The 23,991-nt window shown below is 37.1% G+C and overlaps 1 protein-coding gene across 1 annotated transcript in view; it reads right to left on the minus strand.

Moving 5' to 3' along the window:
* The window catches only part of CTNNA3 (catenin alpha 3), a 427,660-nt gene that overhangs the window by 160,630 nt on the left and 243,039 nt on the right, over nucleotides 1-23,991 (minus strand). Inside the window, exons 8-9 of the mRNA XM_018079955.1 lie at nucleotides 18,424-18,504; nucleotides 13,137-13,289 (exon numbers count right to left, since the gene is read on the minus strand). Of these exons, the coding sequence (XP_017935444.1) occupies nucleotides 13,137-13,289; nucleotides 18,424-18,504 (234 nt within the window). The remainder of the gene's footprint in view (nucleotides 1-13,136; nucleotides 13,290-18,423; nucleotides 18,505-23,991) is intronic.

Consider the following 23,991-nt stretch of genomic DNA (forward strand, 5'->3'; position numbering starts at 1 on the left):
TCACAAAACCAACAATAATAAAAAGAACACACCACACATTAGAAAAAATGCTATAAAAATACACAAAGAAAAGGGGGAAAAGATATGGGTCTGTTCCCTATATGTGTAAATCTACATTAACACTTCTTCAGAACAGGAAGCAATCACAAAGAAGCAATAAATGATACAAGAGAACCAAAAGAAACACACAAACAGTAACCAATATAAAATCAAAATTTCATGATTTAAATAGAAACACAATAAAAGGTTTAAGAATGCATGTGTGAGGAGAGAATGAAATGGGGGCCACTGAGGCGTGAATGAGAAAGTCAAGGGGAGATATGTATGTGTGTGTGAACCCAAATACACTGCATGGAAAGATACTTTACACTCTCATTCAACAACACTACCTCAACCAGCACTACTCCAAACACAACATACAACCTAACATATTTCCCTTTCAAATAAAGATGATGCCTTTACCCAATCACACAAAAATCACCCTCAGATAAAAGGTTTTACACATCTACAAACCCTGGGTAATTTAAAGTCGCTTGGAATATGGCACGAACCAATAAAGTTGTCAACAGTTCAATAAAGGCCTTATGAGGATAGGTCCTGGTTTTTATAAATGGTTAAGATAAGACTGGTCACGATAAGAATGTTTAAAGAATGCATTGTATTACAACTTGTTAATTATATAGAGAAGGGGGAAATGCGGCAGGAAGAACATAATAAGGAACTATGGGATTTGTAGTTTTCTGGGCTCTCACACATTCTCAATGAAATACTTGATTGTCATTGGTTGAGAGATCATGTGACATGTTTAAGCGCTGTATTTAAACCAAAGTGCTTTGTAATAAACCTTAATCTCACTCCAGCACTCGGCCAGAGTGCAGAGTGGGGTTCGTGCCTTACACAACACTCCACCTGATGGTGTGTGCCTTTTGTTTCAGCCAAGCTGTCATAAACAAAAAAATACCCAACTTCCCTGCTAAAGAAAGATCACTCGCCTTCCTTGTGATCAGAAATTCCAGTCCCTGGCTTCCCACAGTGTGTTTCCTGATAATTTCCTTAGTTCTTTTTTATTTCTTCCAGCTACTCTTCTTTTAATTTATGCTGTGAAGTCTGTATTATGAAAGCATTTGCCCTACTTTTTGCTTTCTTGTCTCTAATACAAGGTATTAGATAGCTTCTCTAGGTATTGTGTACAAACTGCATTTCAGAACAAGAACATTTCTCAGTTACTCCAATGTATCCAAGAATATACATGTTATAAGGTACAATCTTAGAAAAAGCATCACCCGGGCAGCAACGGAGAAAAATACTGGTTCAAAAGCCATTTGCCAGTGGTAAAATACCACTATTGTTTGCTCTAATTGAGCAAACAAACATCTTGCCTGATCCTTTGGAAAATACTCTTAAAATCACAGAATGCTTTGGATTGGAAGGAATCATCTTGTTCCATCCCCCTGCCATGGGCAGGGACACCTTCCACTATTCCGGGTTTCTCCAAGCCCCATTCAACCTGGCCTTGGACACTTCCAGGAATGGGGCAGCCACAGCTTCTCTGAGCAACCTGTGCCAGGGCCTCATCACCCTCAGAGAGAAGAATTTTTTACTCTTACCTAATCTAAATCTACCCTCCTTCAGTGTAAAACCATTCCGAGTAAACCTCCACCTTTAACAGATATCACAGCATCCATATTCCAAGGGAAAAAAACCCAAAATGCCAGCAAACCCTAACAAGTGCACACACTCATAGACTTATTTGGTATTTAAGAAGCACAAGCTTTAGTAAAAATGATGGTAATACTTTGATGACGTGTTCCTTTTTTAGCACCTTTGCAATTATTCTGTTAAAAGTGACTGGCTCATTACAGGCCAATATATCAAAATGATGAGACTTTTGGGGATGTAATGGAATCAAAATTACCTCAATTTCTAATATTCTGAGGAAGTTCTTAGTCTGATTTTTGCAGTAATGCAAGAAAAAAAAGTCACTGCCAATGCATTTGTGTTAGCTCTCTGTAAACTATCACCAAAATCATTACCCACGTGTATCATGACGGGGAGTCCACTTCCCTTTTGGAGCCCCCATAACTTCTGGCACACCCTGTCTCACTGTACTTGGTGCCTGACATTTCTAGCTGTTGAAATATGCCCCTTACACACTGGAAGTCTGATAAATCTTTGGGTTGTTTATCTTTTGTTCCCTTGCTTCACACTTATGCAATAAAGGCTGTGATTAAGAGGATTAATGAAAATGTCACCATTTATCACCCGAAGCTCAATCAGTAATAGGAAAGTTGGACCTTATTTGATTAATTACATAAAGGTACAAAAATTCCCACATTATTAATTCAGGACTTGGCTGCAAAACGCTAGAACTCTCTGAGGCCCTAAATAGCAAGGTTCAATGTCTTAAAGTTTACATATGCTTAGAAGTATATGCTTGACTTTAAGCTAATTTATTGAATTAATTTTCTTAATTCACTGGTTTGACCCCATTAACTCTCCATTAAACACCCATCTACCAGCTCCAATACATCCAGGGAAAGTCACCTGCCCTTAAAGGCCTCCTTCCTGCCCGTCACCTCTCAGTGGCTGTTGGCAGACTGTTTCTATTAGAACATAAAGCATTTGTGCATCATTCCTGTGTTACCTTCAACTTTAGTAATAATTCCAAATGTCCCTCCCCCCAAATGCCACTTACCACCTTTAGGTAAATCATCTTTACCTGCTGCATGCTATCTGAAAAAAACCAACCCACTGGAGAAACCCCTGGCAGCAGAGGGCTTGTAAGGTGTAACCAGGAAGGCTGTCACATCCTCTTGCCAAGCAGGTCACTTTGCCTTCAGCACAGAAATGAATTCTAACTGAAATGGGAAAGCAGGGGTTTAGACCTAACTCTCGGGTCTACCAGCATTAGATTTGTGCTTCACAGAATCACATATTCTGAGTTGGAAGGGACCCACAAGGATCATCAACTCCAGCTCTTAAATTAATGGCCCCTACAGGGATCAAACCCTATTATTAGCACCGTGCTCTAACCAGTTTCAGGCATTAAAAGTTTGATTTTTAAACAGTTGCAGGAAAAAAAAGTATCTCTAAGTAAAACGAGGACGTGTATTTTTTGATTTGGTAGTTAGATTAGTACTGCTTGCTACAGAACTATCTCACCTCAGATTTGCTAAAATCAGCAAAGTCAGCAATTGGATTGTTAAAATGGATCCATTAAGATCTTTGGGTTTAACTCAACTGCAGCAATGAAGAACCTACTAAAAAGGAATCTCCACTGCCCAGATCTCATGGATGTGCCACTAATTAAACCCTGCCTGAACAGGCAGGCTGCATGCTGGGCTCTCTTGAAAGTGAGAAAGCCAGACAGGAACAGGGGAGTACTGAATGGGAATTCTGAATCACACAAAGTGAGGATGCATAGAAATTGGGTAAGTTTCCTCTCAAAAACAAAGTATTAACTCATTAATTAAGAGCTAATAAAAATTTTTAAAAGTGTGATAAGACAGGAGAGTTAATTTGTCAAGGGCAGACTGATTATAGAAATTAGTATGGTAATGTAATGAAAATCCACTTCCCATTCATAAATATTGATTGTGCTTAAAAGAGTTTATCTTATTTACAAAAATGTCATTCCAATCTGCTGATAGGTACATTTTATTCCCAAAATGCTGACCAATAGTCTACATCCATATCTCTATATGCCAACTGCTTCACAGTTAGATATATGCTCCTGGAAGCAGAAAACCACCCTCCAGTTCTGTGTCAGCAGATCTCATCTTCCAACAGGATCCTGCATCCCAGGGATGTGTTTGCTTATGGACACAGCTAACAGACACTAAACTGGAACACAAAAACAGTTGTGAAGATATACTCTCAGTTTTAGGGTCTTTAATTGGTATTTTGACACAGACGTGATTATATGATGATACCATATGATCATATGATGGGTTGAAGAAGAAGAATAACAGCAAACGTGCCAGTGAAAAAGTGACAAGCCCTTGACTGGGATCTTACATCTGGGGATGAAACTCCTTAGCATTGAACTACCTGAAACAAAAAACTTCCACAGAAGAGAATTCACGTTTCTTGCCTTCTGATTATGCTCTGAAGAAGAATGATAAAAGATTCTGCTCTCTTCTGACATCCCAAAAATTAATAAAGATGTTCCGGTAATCTGTCAGCATGACCTCTACACATGCAGTAGGGAAGCTTTGCCACTGTCAGAAGCAGTTTTGTTTTTCTATAGTTCAGTAAAATCAATATTAAAAAACAGGTAATGAAGGATTAAAATGTTATATTTATTTGGTGTTTACCAGCCTGAGATTAAAACTGATAGAAATAGAAGCAGTGCTGAGAATACTCAATTCCTTCTCTTTGAAGGTGGTTGAAAGAAATCAGGATCTTCCAGTTGACAGGACTTTGTAAATGCAATACTTTGATATGTAAAGCAAAACGAAATGATTGGTAAATACCATTTTAGATTAAGTTGCTATCAGACAGGAAACTATGGAAATGTGACTTTGGATATCAAATCGGGGGGGGGGTTGTTGGTTTTCAGAGTTCAAGTAGTTTTTTGCCATGAGCCTTAGCTCCAAGTAAAAGATAAGAAATGTTAAACAATGTAGTCCTTATGTACTGGATGTTCAGATTTGATTACCAAATACTTACTGTTATTTCCACTGTGCTGGGTTTTACAAAAATTTTGCAAACAAAATGAAAAACCTAAAAAAAAATACACTTTTAAGTGAAATTCATATTGTTCTTTCACACTGTTAGCCAAAATGGCATTGTAATTCCAATGGCATTAAATGAAAAATTATTTTTAACATATGTATATCTTAAGCCCCAATTTCCTTATGAAAATGGCACCAACTGGTTTTGAAAACCAATGGTTTTCTAAACAGAAGGAGTTAATTCAGATAAAATTTACATAGGCATTCTTAACTGAGTTTATGGTCACTGATTTTGAGTTAGCTAAATTCACTTATCTCCATTTTAATCCAGGCTCTGTCATTGACTCACGTGACAGAATGATTCTTTCTTTTTCTCTCCTTCTACAGTTTATCAGCGCCATATATTTTCCCAACTCTATGGACCCAGATATTTCTTGGACTCTCCAAAGTGCTACTGAAACACAGCTGAAATAAATGCTACCTTTGAAGCACCTAATTTCTGTGATGGATTAGGAATTCCATAAATTGGGCTGACATCCATTCAAACACATTTTCTAGGTCCAGCTCTTGGGTAAATAGGAAAGGTTCTAAATCAACAAACTAAGAAAATATTTATACTTATATTTAAAATAACAAAGGTGCCAATCCCAGACTGCTGTCATTCCCACTCACAGTAGTTTCATCACATTAAAGTGGCAAAAAGCTATGAACTCTTCAGTGAAGGTGGTTTAAGTGCATTTCCCTTACCCTTACTGTTGTGCAATGCTATCCAGAGATAGGCACAGCCTCTCTGGGAAGGGTGCAGAAACCCTATATTAAGCAAGGAATGCCTGGACCCAAATTACCACCTATTCAAGGTTTTTTTCTCCCTTATAGCTTTTAACTTCATTTAAAAAGAGTGATCTCCTAGGGAGAATTCATCTTCAATAGATGTGAATTTCCTGCACTGGAAATCTTTGTATTAACTTGCACACCTGTTTTTTGAACAACACTCTATGTCCTGCATGCCTTTGCTGTTCTGTATCAACACCTCACAACACTGATGTGCTGTCTGGAACTGTTCATTGTTCATAGCAGATTCAACCTTAGAAATCCTAATTCCTAGAAGCCAGCACTCTCATATTGCAATATAATCAAAACTGAAAAACACAAGGGCAAGAATTAGGCAATAGGCCAAACCATCAAATGTATGTATCAGTAGATCTGCAGTCAGTGTTATCAGATCAAACCACAGAGAATATGATATATTTGTGCACAGAGAGAAGAGATGAAGCACACAAAGTTCATTTCATCGTTGCCTCCACTTCTCCTATTAAATCTCTCAGCCTCTGCTTGGAACAGCTGACCTTTAAACACTGCAGTGGGAGATTTGCATCTGTGCCAAAAGACAAGATAATCAGAGGATTCTTCCCTGCTCCCATCAAATTCATTTTTTAATCTCAAGTTCACCCAGCCTATCACTCCTCCTCTCAGAAAGCATTACACCTCTGTGAGAGATCAGCTCAGAACAGTTGTCAGCTTTCCCAAACACAGAATTTCTAGTTACACAGGCCTTGCTTTTCTCCCCATGTAGATGAGACATTTCAGTCTCCCTTGTTACCTCTCTTTTGTTCACTTTTACATATGTGTTATCTCAACAGCAGAATTTGGGTTTGTCTTCAGTAGAAGTGAACCACAGGCTAGAACAATCTATTCTCTGAAAACAGACATGTCTTACAGGGAACCATAAGGTCCAACTGAGTCCCTGAAGGCTTTTCGTTATTATTTTGTCTAATTTCCATATTTTAAAATAGTGTTTCTATTCAAAGCTAATTTTAAAATGTCTTAGAAGTCAAGACTCTTAGAAAATGTTTCCATATAATCACATATGTCAACTAGATTTCCAATACAATTGTAACATTTTAAATGAAATGGTATTTCAAAGCAAAACCTAAGTATGTCAAATCTCAAAGCACTTAATTTTCATATTCTGAAATTTTTTTTTTTCAAAATTGCTGCTTCATAATAAGGAATTCCCACTAATACCAAGCATTTTCTAACAAAAACATATCTTTGGGGAATTTGTTTTAGTCAAGGTTCACAAAAAAAGACTTAGAGTAGAGACAGAGTCTTAACCCAAATCTAGTTGCCTTTTTCATCCTGCAATATATTCTAGTTTTTCAATGTCACAAAATCAATATGCAGACTTAGAAATATTTGATGCAGTAGATGAGCAATATAAGGCACTGTAGCCTAGAACAACCTCCATCTGAAGAATGTTTAACGTCACCCTTGGTACTCATGAAAATATTTCAGCAGCTGAGTGTTCATTCCATATGTGGAAATGTCCAATATCACAGCCAAAGTGGGCAGATTAACATGGGTGGTTTGGGGATTTTTTTTTTTACTTTGTAACTAGGACTGTTTCACTTCCTCCATATACCTGAACACACTATTCCCATTTACAGCTAAGAGATTCTGGTTTGTGCATTTCTTGTGTAGTCATGACAGTGCAAAGATGTTGACCAAGGTATCTCAAACACTTTGCCACTATTTGAGCTTTTTCAATACTAGTGCTGTCCACGAGGCACCAGCTGATATCGCTGCTAAGTGTGGCTCACATCCCAAGTCTGTGCACTTTCTAACAGTAGCCAGAACCTCAAGGGTAAGAGCAGAGAGCAGTTAATAAACTCAGGAGAGAGAAAAAAAAACAAAACAAAACAAAACAAAAAAACCTCCAAAACTACAAGAAAACAAGGAAGAAGATATTATCTTTAGTTGCTACTATTTCCGGAAATATTATTGCCCCAGACCTGGTGTGGTCTTCAGTCTTCCCATTGCTCTGTTTTATACCTCACTGAATTTACACACACACTTCTGAACTGTATTACTCTGCTATGTCTTAAACCAATTTTTAAAGGAAGGAATGTAGCTTCCAAATGCTAATTCAGAAGAGAGGTTTTTGTAACAGATATTACTCCTCAAGCCGATTTACAAAGGTCACTGGCCTATGAGGGTACTGTTTGTTTCTTAAATTACAATATGAGCAGCGAGTCAGAGTAGTGAGTGATTTAGCTTAGCACAATTAACATTTCATATTCAAAGAGGGGGAAAAACAGTATCTTCTTTCTCAAGACCTACTGTTTCCATTAGAGAAGTTTTCATTTTCAGATTAAAATAGAAACCACAGAAAATATGTCTTGACATTTCAAGTAGTACTTCTAATTTCCATATCAAATACACTGTTGGATTAACCTTTGTGAGAAAATGAACTTTTGTTTTTATAATATCCAACTCAGTTTATTGTGTTTATATACAAAACACTATCATAACCTATTCTTCAAACATCCTTGATCTTTCAAAAACAGATTCAAAAACTGCACCAAAAACCAGGATATGCCTGATTAAAACTGCTATATGAAGTGTTAAGAAAATGCAATATATTGTAGATCTCAAAACAGACCAACAGTCATCTCTCAAGGTACAAATCATCTCACCTCACTTCAGCTGCCTAGAAATTAGACATCCAGACTTGACTGATCATTTAGTCAAAGAAAAGACAAGCAGTAAATGTAAGCAAGAGAAATCTTTGGGAATTCTTTACCTTGGATTAAGAAAGAGTAAATGGGGTAAATAAAGTTTGAAATTGAAAAAAGACCTACACAACCAAATCCCAGAATATCTATCTGAATTTTTCAATTTTGAAAAAAGACAACATAAGCAAAATGATGAGAGGAGTGATCCTGGTGGGTGGGGGGACAGGCCAGCACTCTCAGTACAGGTTCTAACCTGAGCAGACAATTAAATGCTCAAACTGGAAACAACACAAATATCAATGGTTTGGTTTAATTAAAAATGGACTTACAACCTCATCTTGTAACATCAAAATCATTGCATCACCTGTCTTACCTATCACTGTTGGACTTGCTGGCTGCAGTACTAAAATGGGGTTTTATGTGACTGGAGCTCTGACTACACAAGTACACAGGTGTTTGTGGCCCACATTCAGAATCTTATTTCATAAATCCCTGCAATCAGGTAAAATACCATGAAAGGAAAATTAAACACAGATGGTTTTATCAAAATGGCAACAGCAGCATATTTATAACTGAGCCACAGAACAACAGTATAGGGAATACCACTATGCTGATTCAATTTATTGCTCGCTGATTATTTTGAGAATGCAGCATTATCTCTTTATTACAACATGTTGTCCTGACTCCACTTTTAAATCAGCATTATCAAATTCATCCTTGGTGCAACACTAAAATCATCAGCCCAGCTCAACAGGGTTGCTCTGAAGCCTTGTGTGTGGAACAAATTCAGCTGAACGGGATAAAGTTGAGACACTGCTTTTTATAAGAGCAAACTTACTGAACTTGAACTCATGACTGGATTCGGGAAAAGCTACATTTTTTTAAACACACTCTTTCCTTCGTTTGGAGAGCATTAAACTTCAGCAGTCATTACATACAGGTGATTTCACAGCACTTATCTTCAAGTGCCAAAACTTGCCTTTATGTGATGAAAAGGAAATAGTCATAAATCTTCCTTATGCCATAAATATCTTTTAGAACAGCAATGCTAAAATAAGCAGAAATGGACAGCCCTATTTTCATACATGGAAGCAATGGAAGAATAACCTCCCTGAGGCTGCCAAGACAGAGCTGGACTGTTGATTGTACCGCACATGGAGTACTGAGATCTGGGCATGTAGATCTCATGACTCCTCCAGGCACTGAGGTGCCTGAGTAACCAGTAATTCTCAGATGATTCAGGTAGATTAGCACCACTTTTTTCAACCCCAGGAACGAATCAGCAGGAAACTGGGAGAAAGCTGAGAACCATAAATTTCCTTGTGGTCACAGTGTCTGTATTAACTTTTCATAAATTTTTATTTACGCATTTTTTACCAAGTTGTTCACTGTACTAAATAAAAGAACTAACGAAGATTTGCAAAGGATGTCACAGTATGTGACAGACCTCAAGAGACTAGTACTAATCGGGAGTAAGATTTTGGGATTGTCATATAAACTTTCTGTGAAAATTGCAGTTTAGTGTCTGGCACCATCTCAGAAGACACACTGTCAGGAATTTATGGATGTGGAAATGGAGTACATAAAGAAAGGGAGCCTACAAGAAAGATGGAGAGTGCCTGTTTACAAGGGGGAATGGCTTCACACTAACAGAGGGCAGGATTAGACTGGATATTAGGAAGAAATTTTTCCCTTTGAGGGTGGTGAGGCCCTGGCTCAGGTTTCTCAGAGAAGCTGTGGATGCTCCATCCCTGGAAGTGTCCAAGGCCAGGTTGGATGAAGCTCTGAGTAACCTGTTCTAGTGGAAGATGTCTCTGCCCATGGCAGGGGAGTGGAATGAGGTAATATTTAAGGTCCCTTCCAACCCAAACCATTCTGGGATTCTAAGATTCTAGGAAATATCTTGAATGTATTGAATAGCATGCACAGTTCTGCCTTACCACCTCACGGGCTGCAAGGTGCTGGAAAAGGCAGAGGGAAGGTAGCAGGGGGATCCTTTTACAGCTTCCAAGTAAGGAAAATTTTAAAAGACCAGAAATACTTAACTTTGAAAGCAGACTTTGAAAGAGTAAGTGGCATGGAGAAGGAAAATAGGGACTGGTGCTCATTGTCTCTTCCAATACAGGAATTCAGGGACAGCAAAGGAAACCATGTGGGGGTTTCACTTCTCTACACAACACATAGGCTGTGAAATTCTCTACCATGGGGTGCTAGAGATGTCAAAGGTTTACAGTGGGCTCACACCCACATCTAGGGTGTTTTACAGCCAGAAAAAAAAAAGACAGTCAGAATGTAAATGGGTTTTTCTTTCAGCTTTTGTTCCCCAAGACAAAACCTAGGGATTGCCAACGTCTGAGCTGGTTTTCACCCCTCAGTGCTTGCAAGCAGCTCCACTACATCCCATGTTCCATAAAGGCTACTTCCAGCTTACAAAAGAAAAAAAAAACACCTTTTTTATTCTGATAAACAAGGTATGTTGCATTTAACAACATGGGCAGTCTTGCTTGCATCACTGGCCTTTGCCCTATCACTAGGTGCCCACAAACCATCCAACTCCTTGGATGTCACAACTACATGTAGATGGTAAAACTGATTTTACAGTTATACTACAACTTCCTGTCTCCTCTACCTCACCTACCAGCCTTCTCTGGCACAGTTAGTCCTCTATGCCATTTTTGCAACATTTCTTTCCTAAGCTATTTAGCTTTTAAAATGTTTTACCTACACTTGTTGTCTCTTAGTATTCCACAGCCAGGTACATGCCACTCATGGTCCTGCACTTCAATACCAAACACTTCCCTGGCAAAAGGCTGGGCAGCTGCCCCAAAGGGGACAAGTGCTGTTTATATATTACCATCATAACCAAAAAAATTAAATTCCTTGATAAATAAAAGGATAATAGAAATGACAAGGATTCAAAGCCAGCTCATCCCCTTTTCGACCTGCCCTTGATTCTTGCAGAATCAGGCTCCCTGATTTGGGGAGCACTTTCAGCTAGACCTGATTTCTACAGCATATCCATTTCCCATGGCACCATGTTCAGCTGGAAACCAAGCCACAGATATATCTGCCACTTCTCAGTTCTGAAATATGTGTGTATTTCTGAAGGATGTCCACTTGTGAAAACCACAATTAGTCAGATCTATCTATCCATTATATTCCTTGACAAATTAAAGCAACAGTGCAGTTCTCTAGTGCAAGAACTTATATTCCCAGCTTAACAGGTTTTAGGCCACTAAAAACCATAATATGCTTCCAATTTACTGCTTTAATGTATTTAAATGCTATTCCATTTATATCAATTTAATTGGTGTTACACTTTCCACAAAACAGCTACCATAACTCCTTCTCTTAGAGGATGCTGCATGAGATTACTGAATTTTTCTTAAAAATCAGATAAATCTGTTTATCTGTACAAAGCCCCTTGTGGCCACTTGCTTAGTTGTTTATTTTTTTCCTTTTTGTTTTGTTTTACCTCTGATAGGCTCACAGTTGATGGATGCAGTACAACTACCATCTAATTAAATTGCTGGAGAGTTTAGCAGTTGATAAATACAGTTTATCAAAAAACCATCACTCAAGCTCTCACTCAGAGATACTGGTAAGTGCATTAAACCAATGTAAGCAACTTTTAAATAAGACAGTTCAGTTTTAGTACATATCCAGAAGATAACTTCCATTTTACTTTATGATAATTTTCAATAGCAGAATATGATATAAGCACCAGTAAAGTAACATTTGGAACAACTAATTCAACAATAGGAGTTGGCACTGTGTACAGTCTCTCTGAAAGCCAGGTACTTAAAGCATTTTTAAAAGTATGTTTTCTTCAGTGTAGGCAGCACGTTGAGTCACAGCATAAATATAACTATGCACACATCCACACTGTGTATTTACACACACAGCAAGATCAGGCTGTGAGGTAAGAGAATTCCTTTTTTCACAAGAGCACTAAGGATATTTCTCTTCTGGGCAGTCTCATGTTCACAGGCAGCTGCCCCATGGCCTTGTAGATTATCTAGGCAGAGGATCTGTGCAGCCACTGCTCCCTTTAACCACAAACTGGCCCCAGCTATTCCAGCATTTGTGAAACAAATTCAAACCCACAAAGGGAAATGAATATTCCATTTTTTATAGGCTCACATCTTCTAAAATGAATAATGATTTGGGTATTTCAGCTGACCTGGATTTGGGTAGAAATTCAGTAACATTATCTGATCTTCAGAGATCACCTGTTCTTTTGATGGTTTAGCTTCAGTATTAAAAATCTGTAAAACTGACAATTTTGGGTTTGTGTTTTAACTTTCATTTGATTTTGCAGCATGGTCAAAATGAGACACTCTTGTAAATCAAAGAATAACAACCAGTCTTATTCTGTAATTACACGACTATGAAGAGAAACATAAATGCAATACCATACTTCTACTTTAGCTTCTACCTATTTGTCTTTCATTATCTGTAGATCATTCAAGACTAATTAATTTTGAGCCAAACATTTTTCATAAGTAAATTTTTAGCCACAAAGTGAATTCATTGATTTTTCCCATTTTTGCATTACTGCACACAAAAGCACCAAAAGCTCACAAAACCCCACAAAAATTACGAATGCATTCCTTACATGTTCTTGAGATAATATTACTGCAAATTCCTGACTTCAGTATTCCAGTAATGTTTCAGGCTCCAGTTTGAATGAGTTTCTCAAATTACAATTCCACACCATCAAATTTCTATGTAATGAAATCCTATATAACCACAAAGCCCTCTGTCTTACTGCAGCCATTATATAAAAAAATGGAGAATAAATAAATGGAGGCCATTTATTTATTCTTTCCTAAAATACCAGCTTTAAATGTTTTATGATATCAGCCAGCAAAGGAAGTGTTTGGTGGCAAGTCATTTACACCATATACTCAAACAAAAAAAAGTGCAGTTCCATCAAACATACCTCCACAAGCCTGCTGGTATGTTCTCGAAATATAGCAGCATATTCCTTTATTTCTTTCTCTCTTCCATTTTTAGCAGCTTCAATGAGAACTAGAAGTGGAACAGTGGTATCTAAGAAGGAGTCTGAGATGTGATCTATAATGGCTTTACGGAGCTGCAAAAGAAAGCATTACATTAGTACCTGCTAACTGGGCTATTTGTTAAAGTCTACTATAATTACTGGCCATTAATATTTTATAACATAAACATCTACACACTGTATTCCTGCATTATTTGCAAGATTGGGTGTCTGAAACCTACTGCAGCTGCAATTTATCTGTTACACAGAAAGCTGTATTTAATTTTAGGGACAATTTTAATATGCCACTACCTAAATACGCATGTTTGTAAGTGCAAATGTCTGTGTGTGTGTGTAAAGACACACGAAACACTTACAACATATACTAGTTTTGTTGAAATCAAGGGAGCCAAACAAATATTCTCCTTCCTTGATGACAAAATCGACTACTTACATGATTTCACACGTGAAAAATTAGTTAGATCAGATCTCATGTCTCCTGGGTACTGTCCCTTGTAACTCAGATGCCAAGGGAGAAATCTATTTAATTTTACAGAGAAAATATTAATTTAATTATGTTTGCACTCCCAAAATAGTCTTCATCACAGGTTTTCATAATTGTAAAATTACCCAAATATTTTCTTGTTGGGAAATCCAACAGCAGACTCTGATTTGCAAGATGGTCGCCTTCGTGGTAATTATGTCATCGAGATTACTGATTATGCCATCTGATAATGTATTAATAGAGCAAGGAGAACTATAAATGAGTCTGAAGTTCAATTTTCTCTGCTAAAATTAATTGTTCTTGAACTTCTTACTTATATTATTAATGAAGTGTAACATTCTGCTACAAATTATCCCTTTTAAATTAGGTTTCATATAAGTTTATAACTGATCTCCAGGACGTTACAGAACTTAAGGGGTTATTCTGCATGTTATAAACCCATACATGACAATTACTCAATTTAATCATGGAACACACAACAAACATACCAGTTGTAGCAATACATGCAATGTAACTAAATTATCAAGTTTGCTGAATTTCCTACTGCAAAAATGTTACTTTTACAATATACAGAAAAGATATTGATTGGGACAGAAAAGGAAACAAAGTGTTTGGAAGCGCTGACAGGGTTGTTGCCAAAGAAGATGTTTTCACTCAGAATTTTGCCCCAGTGCACCTGTGTGAAAACTAGAAGTAAAGGCTCCTACCAATAGAAAAATGCAAAAATCCACAGTCTTTTTGATGCTGCTGTGCTTGTAGGTAGGGCAGTGACCATGCACAGCAAGAACAATAGCAGAGAAATCTGTTGATTATCACGACAGGATTTGGATATGAATTTCACCACTACCTTTGAGATAGCCTCACCATCTAAAGCCAGCTCTCATTGACTCACCAAGGGGACAGACAAATCTTCCAAAAAACACACATGTTTGGAATGATTTCTTTGTCTTCTAACTTGCTGCAGCCTATCCCACTGGGATATACTATCTGGACACACTGTGTGTTCTGAAAGGAACTTAGAAAGACAAAGGCTATGCAATTCCAATAATTGGATTTTTTACATTCTCAGCTTCATTCAGGCTGGAATTAAAAAAAAAAAAAAAAGTTATTAAAAAGTTTTGAAAACTTTCACTAGTAGGAAAAAATATGTTGAACCTCAGTCCTGATAAGTTACCTGTTAAAATTTTTCTGCTGGAAAGGCCCAGCTGAAGAAAACAGACATTTTTTTCCTATTTAAAATTAAGCACATGAATGTGACCTTGAAGAATCACAGTTTAAAACTTAAGATTTCAATTTACAACAAAAAGCAACAAAAACCTGTGGAACCATTATATCCATGGCTGATGATTCATTGTCTCCAAGAGAAATATTTTTGGGTTCTGCACAGCCCAGGCTGTAGGACTCTCACAGCCTTAGTGTATTATCTGAGGACCAGTGACTGTAATAACCTCAGTCACGTTTGTGGTGAGCTTGAGGCATCCAATTTCAAACCAGCAGCCTAATTTTATCTCTCATTGCATAATTCTTTGCTATAGCTTTTTACTGGTTTGCCTGGTTTAATTAACCTCTCACATATAAATTATCACTATTATTTTGTTCTAAGAAATCCACTATCCTGCAATTAAACAGCAGATCATGCCTTCTTAAAAGAAAAAAAAAAAAAAAAAAAAAAAGAAGGATAATGCTGTGTCTTTACTGAATACAAACAAGTTTGAAATTATGTTCCAGTTTCAGGTCTTCAAAAGAAATACACGAAGCTGAGATTTTTCAAAGGATGGCTCACGTAGCATTAAAGAACGAAGAAATGCAATGTAGAACAAAAGAGGGGAAAGACAAAAGAAAAAAAGGAATATCTGAAGCAATATCTTATTTCTTTTCATCCTAAGCATAACTGTTTTCATGACTCAGTAAGTCTGACTCTGGTCACCTCTAGAGCAAAATCCTAACAGCAAACCACATAGGGAGGCTTACAAACAGACACAGGACAGCAGCAGCAGTGCTGGCAGGCAATGCTAGGGAAGTTATTGTGCTATAATTAAAACTTTTCTCATATTTTAAGTGAAAGAGACACCATCACAAGAGGGAAAGCAGGGGAGGATGATGCCTGACAAACTGTTTTATTTTTAAGATGCAAGGTCTTGTTCTTACCCTTTGAGCAGACTGTTACAGAAGCAGAAGCATGGGGAATTTTTGTTTTGATATCAAAGTGCATTAAAAAATAATACAGAAAGATGTTGTTTATAAAACATGGGGCATAAGGTTGTTAAAAACAGTGGAAGGTAGAGAAGAAAATGCCAGCAGCTGTTTACAACACTATTAAACATCAGTATTCTGATGAGTACAGAAAACTGTGTTTGCCTCTATTTGCCTCTTGCCTCAAAAGACTACCCTGGCAAAAGTCCCTGACAAACCACAGATCAGTTATTATTGAGGGATCTCTCTTTCCTGTCTCAAAGGGATGCCAGCAAGGCAATCTCCTTTGTGTTCAGGAAAAGCTATCCATGATGAAGAAGGAACATTGAAATATAAGAACATCATGAGGAATAACATTTATAAAAACAACCAACCAGCCAAAACTGCAGCAAACCATAGGAGAAACATCTGTGCAGTCCATTCACGCTACACTGGGAAACAACTGGGAGGCAAGAACCGAGTATGGTAATTTTCCATAATTAGAAATTAGAATGAATAGGCAATTCCTTCTTAAATATTCATACAGCTCTACCAGGAAGGAACAGTGACCTAGGCAAAGCTGCACACCCAGAAAAGGCATGCATATCTCTGGCACAAAGCAAGTAAAAATCAAAACAAAGCAGAATAGCTTAAAATCTCCACAAGTAGTAGTAAAGTTCTTGAAGTGAATGCAAATAACTTCCCTTGAAAAGCCAGAGACCTTTCACAACTTCCAGGATACACTATTACTGAGGTGGCTGCCTTTGCCTTCAGGTCTTGTCAGACACGAGCCCTCTTTCACCCCACTTCCTGAGGCCTACAAAGGTGTTCCAAAGGGGGCCATGGCACAGCCCACAGTCAGGCTGGTGCCTGGGCCAGCATCTGTGTGACAGTTCTCTTTACTGGGTACTACTGAAGAGACTCCCAAAATGCAAGTTCAAAAGGTTTGGTGTTTAACCCCAATTTTGCAGAGGCAATGCCAGCAATGGCTGAAAGCAGAGCACATACCATAGGCCCAAATCCACTGTGAGTGACTGATGGAACACCAAAGAGGATACACAGTATCATTTTTTTAAAAAAAAAGGTATTATAAAAGCTATAAAGAGTAGAGCAAACAACAATTTTCATGTTTCTTGTATAATTGCTGGGAGACAAAATAATGAATGTTCATAAGTGAAAGCAAATAAGGCTCTATTGCAATATCTGCTGGCACAGAACTCACAATTTCATGTTTCCCAGATCAGGAATTAGGCATGCAGTAAGCACCCTTCCTAAAACAATTCTTATGCAATTCACATGTATGAACATAAAACAGGAGACAGATGAAATATTTCTCATAAATACTTTCCAGTGGAAAATGTCAAGAAGCCACAGAGCTATTCTGGTTAGAGAAAATTACTGGTTCTAGATTGGCTATAAATTGGGCATAATTACATTCAGCCTGAACATTTTCCAAAGGTTTACAGAAAGACACAAATTGACTTAGTTAACAGCTTTTAACCACTGTAACAGAGTCAATAAACTGTTATAAGCTGGAGTTTAATTAACTCATGGAAGAGATTGTAGGGCAGAATGGGATTGTTCCTAGACACACTGAGCTCGTGATGCAAGTTCCCAGGTCTCTGCACTGAACATATTTTTGACAGAACGTAACCAGAAATTGGATAGCTAGTTAGTAACAAATATATACATATACCTATAATATATATTTATTTGATATTCATCTCATCTTTCAAGGCTTCCCCTGGCTGATTATGGGAGCAGGAAGGAATTTATTCATCATTTTGAAGCACAGGCTGGCTTGTAAGACTGTACACGAAGTCAGGAGGGATATTCTTCCACCAGAGGGTTGTTAAATAGCCACAGCTAGAGGCAGGACCAAAACAGCGTGTGCTCATGTTATGTGCAGCCATGAACTTTCCTATAGGTGGGGTAGCCTGGCTGAAATAACTACTGGTTTTCCAGCTTTCTTTTCTAAACTGGCACATGATAAACCTTCAACAAAATTTACAATTTTTCTCAAAGAAGTTTCTGGCAGAGAAATATGCTATGGATTTTGGTCCATGTCTCACACTAGTTTTAGGATGCTAGGATGCAAAACAGGTGGGTGGACTGTGGACCAGGTATTCCAAGGACCCTTTGTGCTGTAAGAGTTCTCACTGTAAAGACCTTTGACATAGTGACTCCATAGTTCCTTCATGGTGTCTGTTCCAACAACCAATAATAATTTAAGTTTATTTAAAATAAAAAGAATCTTGATGTCCAGAGTACATTACTAATATATATCTATAGAAAATATATATTTAGACATGTATACATGCAGAGATTTGCCTGTGTACAAATATATCTTCAGCCAGTATAATTTGGATTTTTCCCAGAGTTTCAAAAACTCGTATGTGTATATCCCCTGGAGTAGTGTAACTATCTTCAATATTTTTTTAATATGGTAAAAAAAACCCTCTTTGTTTTCAAAATGCATAAACTGAAAATAGCAATTTTGAAAGGGATCCTTCAAGACCCTTTTCTACCTCTTCCTTTCCCCAGATTGCTCACCTGTCTGCGGAGATCTCTTGTCTTCTTGCACATACTGTCTATTGCCACGTTCAAGGCATTACTTCTCACTTTCTTGTCAGTCTGTAATAAATGTGACAGAAAACACAAAGATGGTTAATTGTGATTTCTCAGCAAGCATGTTCTTTTTGTCCTCAGTTCAGCAGAGCATTTGGTAAATCGTATATGTGTACAGATTTTTCAGATTTTAATACGTTTCAAGAGCCAATATGCACAGAATGCCAATTTGTGGTGATAAGCGTAATTTGCTGAATGAAAACATATGCTTTAGTAGCAGTCTATAGGAACAAAATTAAAAACTTTTCAACTTCTGAATTGCTGTAATACTCTTAGTGTAATCCGGGGTTACTTGTGGAAGAACATTAATAGAATTATTATTATTACTATTGATGTCAATCCATTATCACCATATTCGTGTGAAAAATAATGTTATCTGTCTACAAACAAGTCATAAATTCAGATGCCCACAATGCAGTTTGGTAATGCTTTAGTTTGCAGCACTCATTATTTAATTCCTGGAAAACAGAATGGGGGAGTTTCAAAATGTCCAAGCTGTTGCAATGAAATGATGTTGTTTCATTGCTCATGAAATGGTACCTCTTCATTTAACAGCACATTCATTCTCAGCATCCAGAAGACTGAGTTCTTGTGATACTGGAGAGGTCTTAAGAGAATCAGTTGTACACTTTCTAAACAATGTTATTTTTTTTCATTTCTACCTGTAGGCAAAGTGCTTATATCATTGTTAGCTATTTGAAAAGTGTAGTTAACACTTTTATTGGACTGCCCAGCATTTTTTCTGTACAATGTCACCATAATAGCTCTGTGTCTTATAGCTGGTTGGGATATTTTTTTTCCCTGTTAGCAAAGAAACTACAGGAAAAACCAAAATGCCTGATGAAGTTTGTTTCCCTAAAGCAAACAATCATTACTCACTACCTTTGGACTCCCCTGGTCTGAAGGAAAGAACCACAAACACTGAAAGTGTCTTTACACAAAGTCTTAAGTCAGCGCTCAACATTTACAGCAAAAAGAACCAGATTCTCATAAATGTTGAAGAAATAGCTGTGTATACTGACCACAACATCTGGACTTCAGGGAGAGTACACCAGGATGTCTGTATTATGAACATGACTCTCCTGTTTTGTAAATAATATTAAAATTAATATAGAATTTGTAATATCTCAGTAGGCACCTAGGTGTAGCTACTAGATAACAAGGTACCTTGTTATCTACAATAAATCATATATCAGTCAGAGTTATTTCCTTGCTAAAAAAAAAATAAAATAAAAATAATCTGTGAACAGAGCAATATGCTTAATAATAATAAAGCAAAGACTAGAGATGATCAGGAAAAAACCTTTATATTAAAACTGAAAGAGCAATGTAATAAAATGAATGCCTTGAAATTATTAGTCTAAAGGGAACAATTACTTTAAAAATTGAGCTTATATATTCAGGGGGACTTAGAAATTCTCCTGTGATTTGTCTATTTCTGAAATTGCTTACGGGTCTTGGAGAAAGGTCTGAACTTCACCTTAAACTTCACTTCAAGGAATCCCTAAAGGTAAACATTCACTTTTTGTATCACGGTAATGCAATCAGTTCTCATACCAAAGCTGGCACGGGAACCAAAGCAAATAATGTCTCCTCTACTATGTTTTGTAAGTTACTGTAAAACTTGACAAGAAAACTTATCCCTTCAAAAAACTACCAGGTAAACAGGGCCAGTAAAAGCACTGTGGATACAACTCAGCTTATGCCTATGCATTTTCAGACTACAAAGATGGCACATCCTTTGAAAGCTTTATAGTCAGAGCCTATTTTCCACTAAGACAGAATCAACGTAAAATACTGGGATTTTTTTTTTTTTTTTTAGTTCTCTAATAATGTCTAACTTCAAAGGTGGTAACTAATGATACAACTGGCTCTAAACAAACCTAAACCTAAACCACTCAGTCAGTGAGTGGCATATATTGAACTGAAAACAAGGAAAAAATACTTTATTTGCAAATTCTTAACATTGTCAATAGTCAATGTCTAGAAAGCAAATCTAACTTTAATCGAAGTTATTCTTCACCTTGTGTTTTCCCCAAGAGCCAAATAAGCTGTAAAATGCAGCTTCAGGCTGTAGAATGTGGACATTTCCAGAATGCAGGTAACCTCAGAACTGCAGACTCTCTTTCTTCTTCAAAGAAATTTAAACAGCAAAACCCCCACACTGCTGTTCACATAAATCCTGCTTATAAAGACTTTAGAATTTCTAAACTGTGTACAGTCCTTTCAAGTCAGAGGGACACCTGACTACAGAGTCTCCCGTGGGAACACTCCCAAACATCAGTGGCCTCGTGCTGAGGCTCTCCAGTCACCCATTGGTCCCATGTACCTTTAGATGCTGAATTACTCCTTCAAGTTTTTATTCCTCTGCACACTTCCACCTCAGATCTGTACATGACAGTTACAGTTCAAGATCTAGACTAGATGATTACACTTTTTAGGAACTGAAAAAGACCAGATTTAATATTTTAAAAGTGTCTATTAAAATGATGGCACAGTGAAACTAAAGGTGATCCAAACACCCCTACACTGCTCCACTCTCCAGTGATAGAGCTCACAGGTCTGTATTTGCAACACTCTGCTTCTGCTTGTCTATTAACATTCTTATAACTGCTGTACTTCAAAACAAACAAGCCTATCCTGAAATAGTTCCTTCTTGTACAGGGTGACTGAATCAGGATAAGGGGTAGGAAAAATATGCAAACTATTCTGGGCCTGGATTTCAAAAATCAGGCAGTTGAGTTCTCTCCTTTCAGTGTTCCTGCATTCACCTTCTGTTTTTTTCTGTTAAATATAAGTAATAGCAGTGATATGGCTCCCTTGTAAAGATTCTAAAAGCAATATCCCACTCCTATTTCAATGCATTTTTAAAATTTGAAACATTTTACAAGCACTAAGTCACACTGTTATTAATACTCCACTAAGTGAAAATAAGTATTTTTAATTAACACTGGATAGCCTGAAATAAATGCTGAGTATTGCCAATAATAACACAGGTCTACCTATTTCACACACTGGAAAACAACAGAAGTTGAATGACTCAAAAACCACGTGAGCAGAAAATCTTTCCTGCTGGATTTTCATTTAAAACAATCCATATCTAAGGGCAGATTCTCATCTGAACACAGGACTATCTCCCCACTGGTTTTAATGGACTTCATTTAAATCACACTTTGGGCAGGACTACTTAAATGATCATCTAATTTCTTCTAGTACTCAGGTTAATAGACATGAGCTAAATTTATAAACATTTATATAAAAAAGGGTATATAAGAGGATACAATCAGCCATAAGTATTAAAACAGCAAATACTATTAATTACATCAGTCAGTGAACACTCCCACTTTAACCATAATCCAGAATTCAGTTACAACAGAGAACTGAAGTACTCTCATTAGCAGGACTAAACCAAACAAGCGAAATGGAGCCAGTTTATTTGGGTATGTACTGGTGATAAAGTAGTCACAAAGATTTACTTAAACCTTGCAAGGCTGCGCTCCTTACAGAAATCACTTCTGCATCCCCTCTGAAGGTCCTGAACCTCTACTCGATATAGAGGGTGGGGAGAGAGAATTAATTTGGTAGGTTGAGGGTTTGTCTTGTAAATAGTCCCTCAAAGTACTCATATTTAAAAACAAAAACAAACAAACCAACCACAAGAACTCCAAACAAACAAAAAGCAAAAAGCAAAACACAAACTTCTAAAAGTAAATTGTAACAAAGCACCCTGGAAATTTTGGACATACACACCTGAAGGAGATACTGGGATTTCAAATATAAAATCAATATTTTTCAGAACTAGTCATACATGTTCTAAACCACATCTGTAGTCTCTATCCTCTCCATGTTGTGGAGTAAAAAGGAGCAATTCCATGATGAGAACAGATACCTGCTGAATTCCATATTCCGGAACTGCTGGAGTCTTAGCTATAAACTTAAAAACTACTTTACTTTCATCCTATTCAGATATATTCATATATATATATATATATATATATATATATATATATATATATATACACATATTCATATATATTCACATATTCAGATGGAACTTCATTTTGCTTTCCTGGATTTACACATTAATCTAAACAAATATAAGCTGAAACAAAGCAGTGATACTTCACTGGAATGTTTAAAATTACATAGATTTTTAAAACCAAATACATAACTTTAAGCCATATTGTTCTCAAAGACTCTCCTGGAAATAGATTTCCATACTTAAAGACCTATGGCCCCAAAACACGTTTTGTTTCATGGGATGTGTCTGTTCCCAAATACTCATTGTACAATCCTGGGAGGAATGAATAGAAAAAAGAAATACAATCTGCTGCCAGGACTTCCTTTGTTTATCACAGAATCACAGAATGGTTGGTTTGGAAAGGACTTCAAAGATCATCTCATTGCAATCCCCTGCCATGGGCAGGGACACCTTCCACTAGCCCAGGTTGCTCCAAGCCCCGTCCAGCCTGGCCTTGGACACTTCCAGGGATGGGGCAGCCACAGATTTTCTGGGAACATGTACCAGGGCCTCTCCACCCTCACAGGGAAGAAGTTCTCCCCAATATCCAATCTAAATCTGCCTTCTGTCAACTGTCTCCAGCAGCGTACCATGACTCTGGGATAAACATATTTTGATTTAGTTCCACGTTTCCCATGACAATTCTATTTTAAAAAAGACTAGCACATTTATCGAAATCAGTTCTCTATGGAAATACTTTTCAAAAAAAAGTCAAGCTAAAAGGTAAACACCAATCAATACTACAATAAGTTAAGAAATGTCAGAGCTCTAATTAAATGACTGATTATTTGGGGCTATATGTAGACTAACAATAACACTATACTCAGTAATTATACGCTCCTGTACATTGTACCTTAATTAAAAAAAAAAAACCAAAGAAATGAACCATCATACAACTTAAGACATTAAAGCAAAGTCAGAGCCTCTATAGAGATACCCAGCATTTTATGTCTGTTGCTACAATTTAGCATTTAACATTTAAAGGTTTTTTGTATATGGAGCTTATAAACGGTTCTTCTTTTGGGTTGCAAAGTCATTGCGAATTCTAAACAAAAAAAATTGTCTAAAAAGCAGTGACACAATTTATTTTGCATATTGAAACAATGTTGTCATTACTTGGGAAATTTCCACACCTGAATTTGCTCTGCAAAGACAAAAACATTTTTTTTTGTACCCAGCTCACAGAAAGCCTGATCTTTCAAATCCTAATTCACAAAGTAAAGACACCTGCAAGCACCTGCATCAAAAAAAACCCCAGCCTTATAAGCCTTTGTAAGGGAAGATCCAGTTCAAACCTGTTGCAGTCTTTATTAGTTCACATGTTTTAATATAAATGGAGAGGAGTCAAGAGGTTTGTCACCTTGATTACAGTTGGTTTCCTTCTGCCAAAATTAGTTAACACAGTGCTTCAGCCATCAGTAACTAAAACTAATATCACTTCTTACATTCTTTGCTGGGAGGAGACAAAGGAT

This window comes from Manacus vitellinus, unplaced genomic scaffold, assembly GCF_001715985.3.
Source record: "Manacus vitellinus isolate BGI_N305 unplaced genomic scaffold, ASM171598v3 scaffold_48_pilon, whole genome shotgun sequence".
Lineage (NCBI taxonomy): Eukaryota > Metazoa > Chordata > Aves > Passeriformes > Pipridae > Manacus > Manacus vitellinus.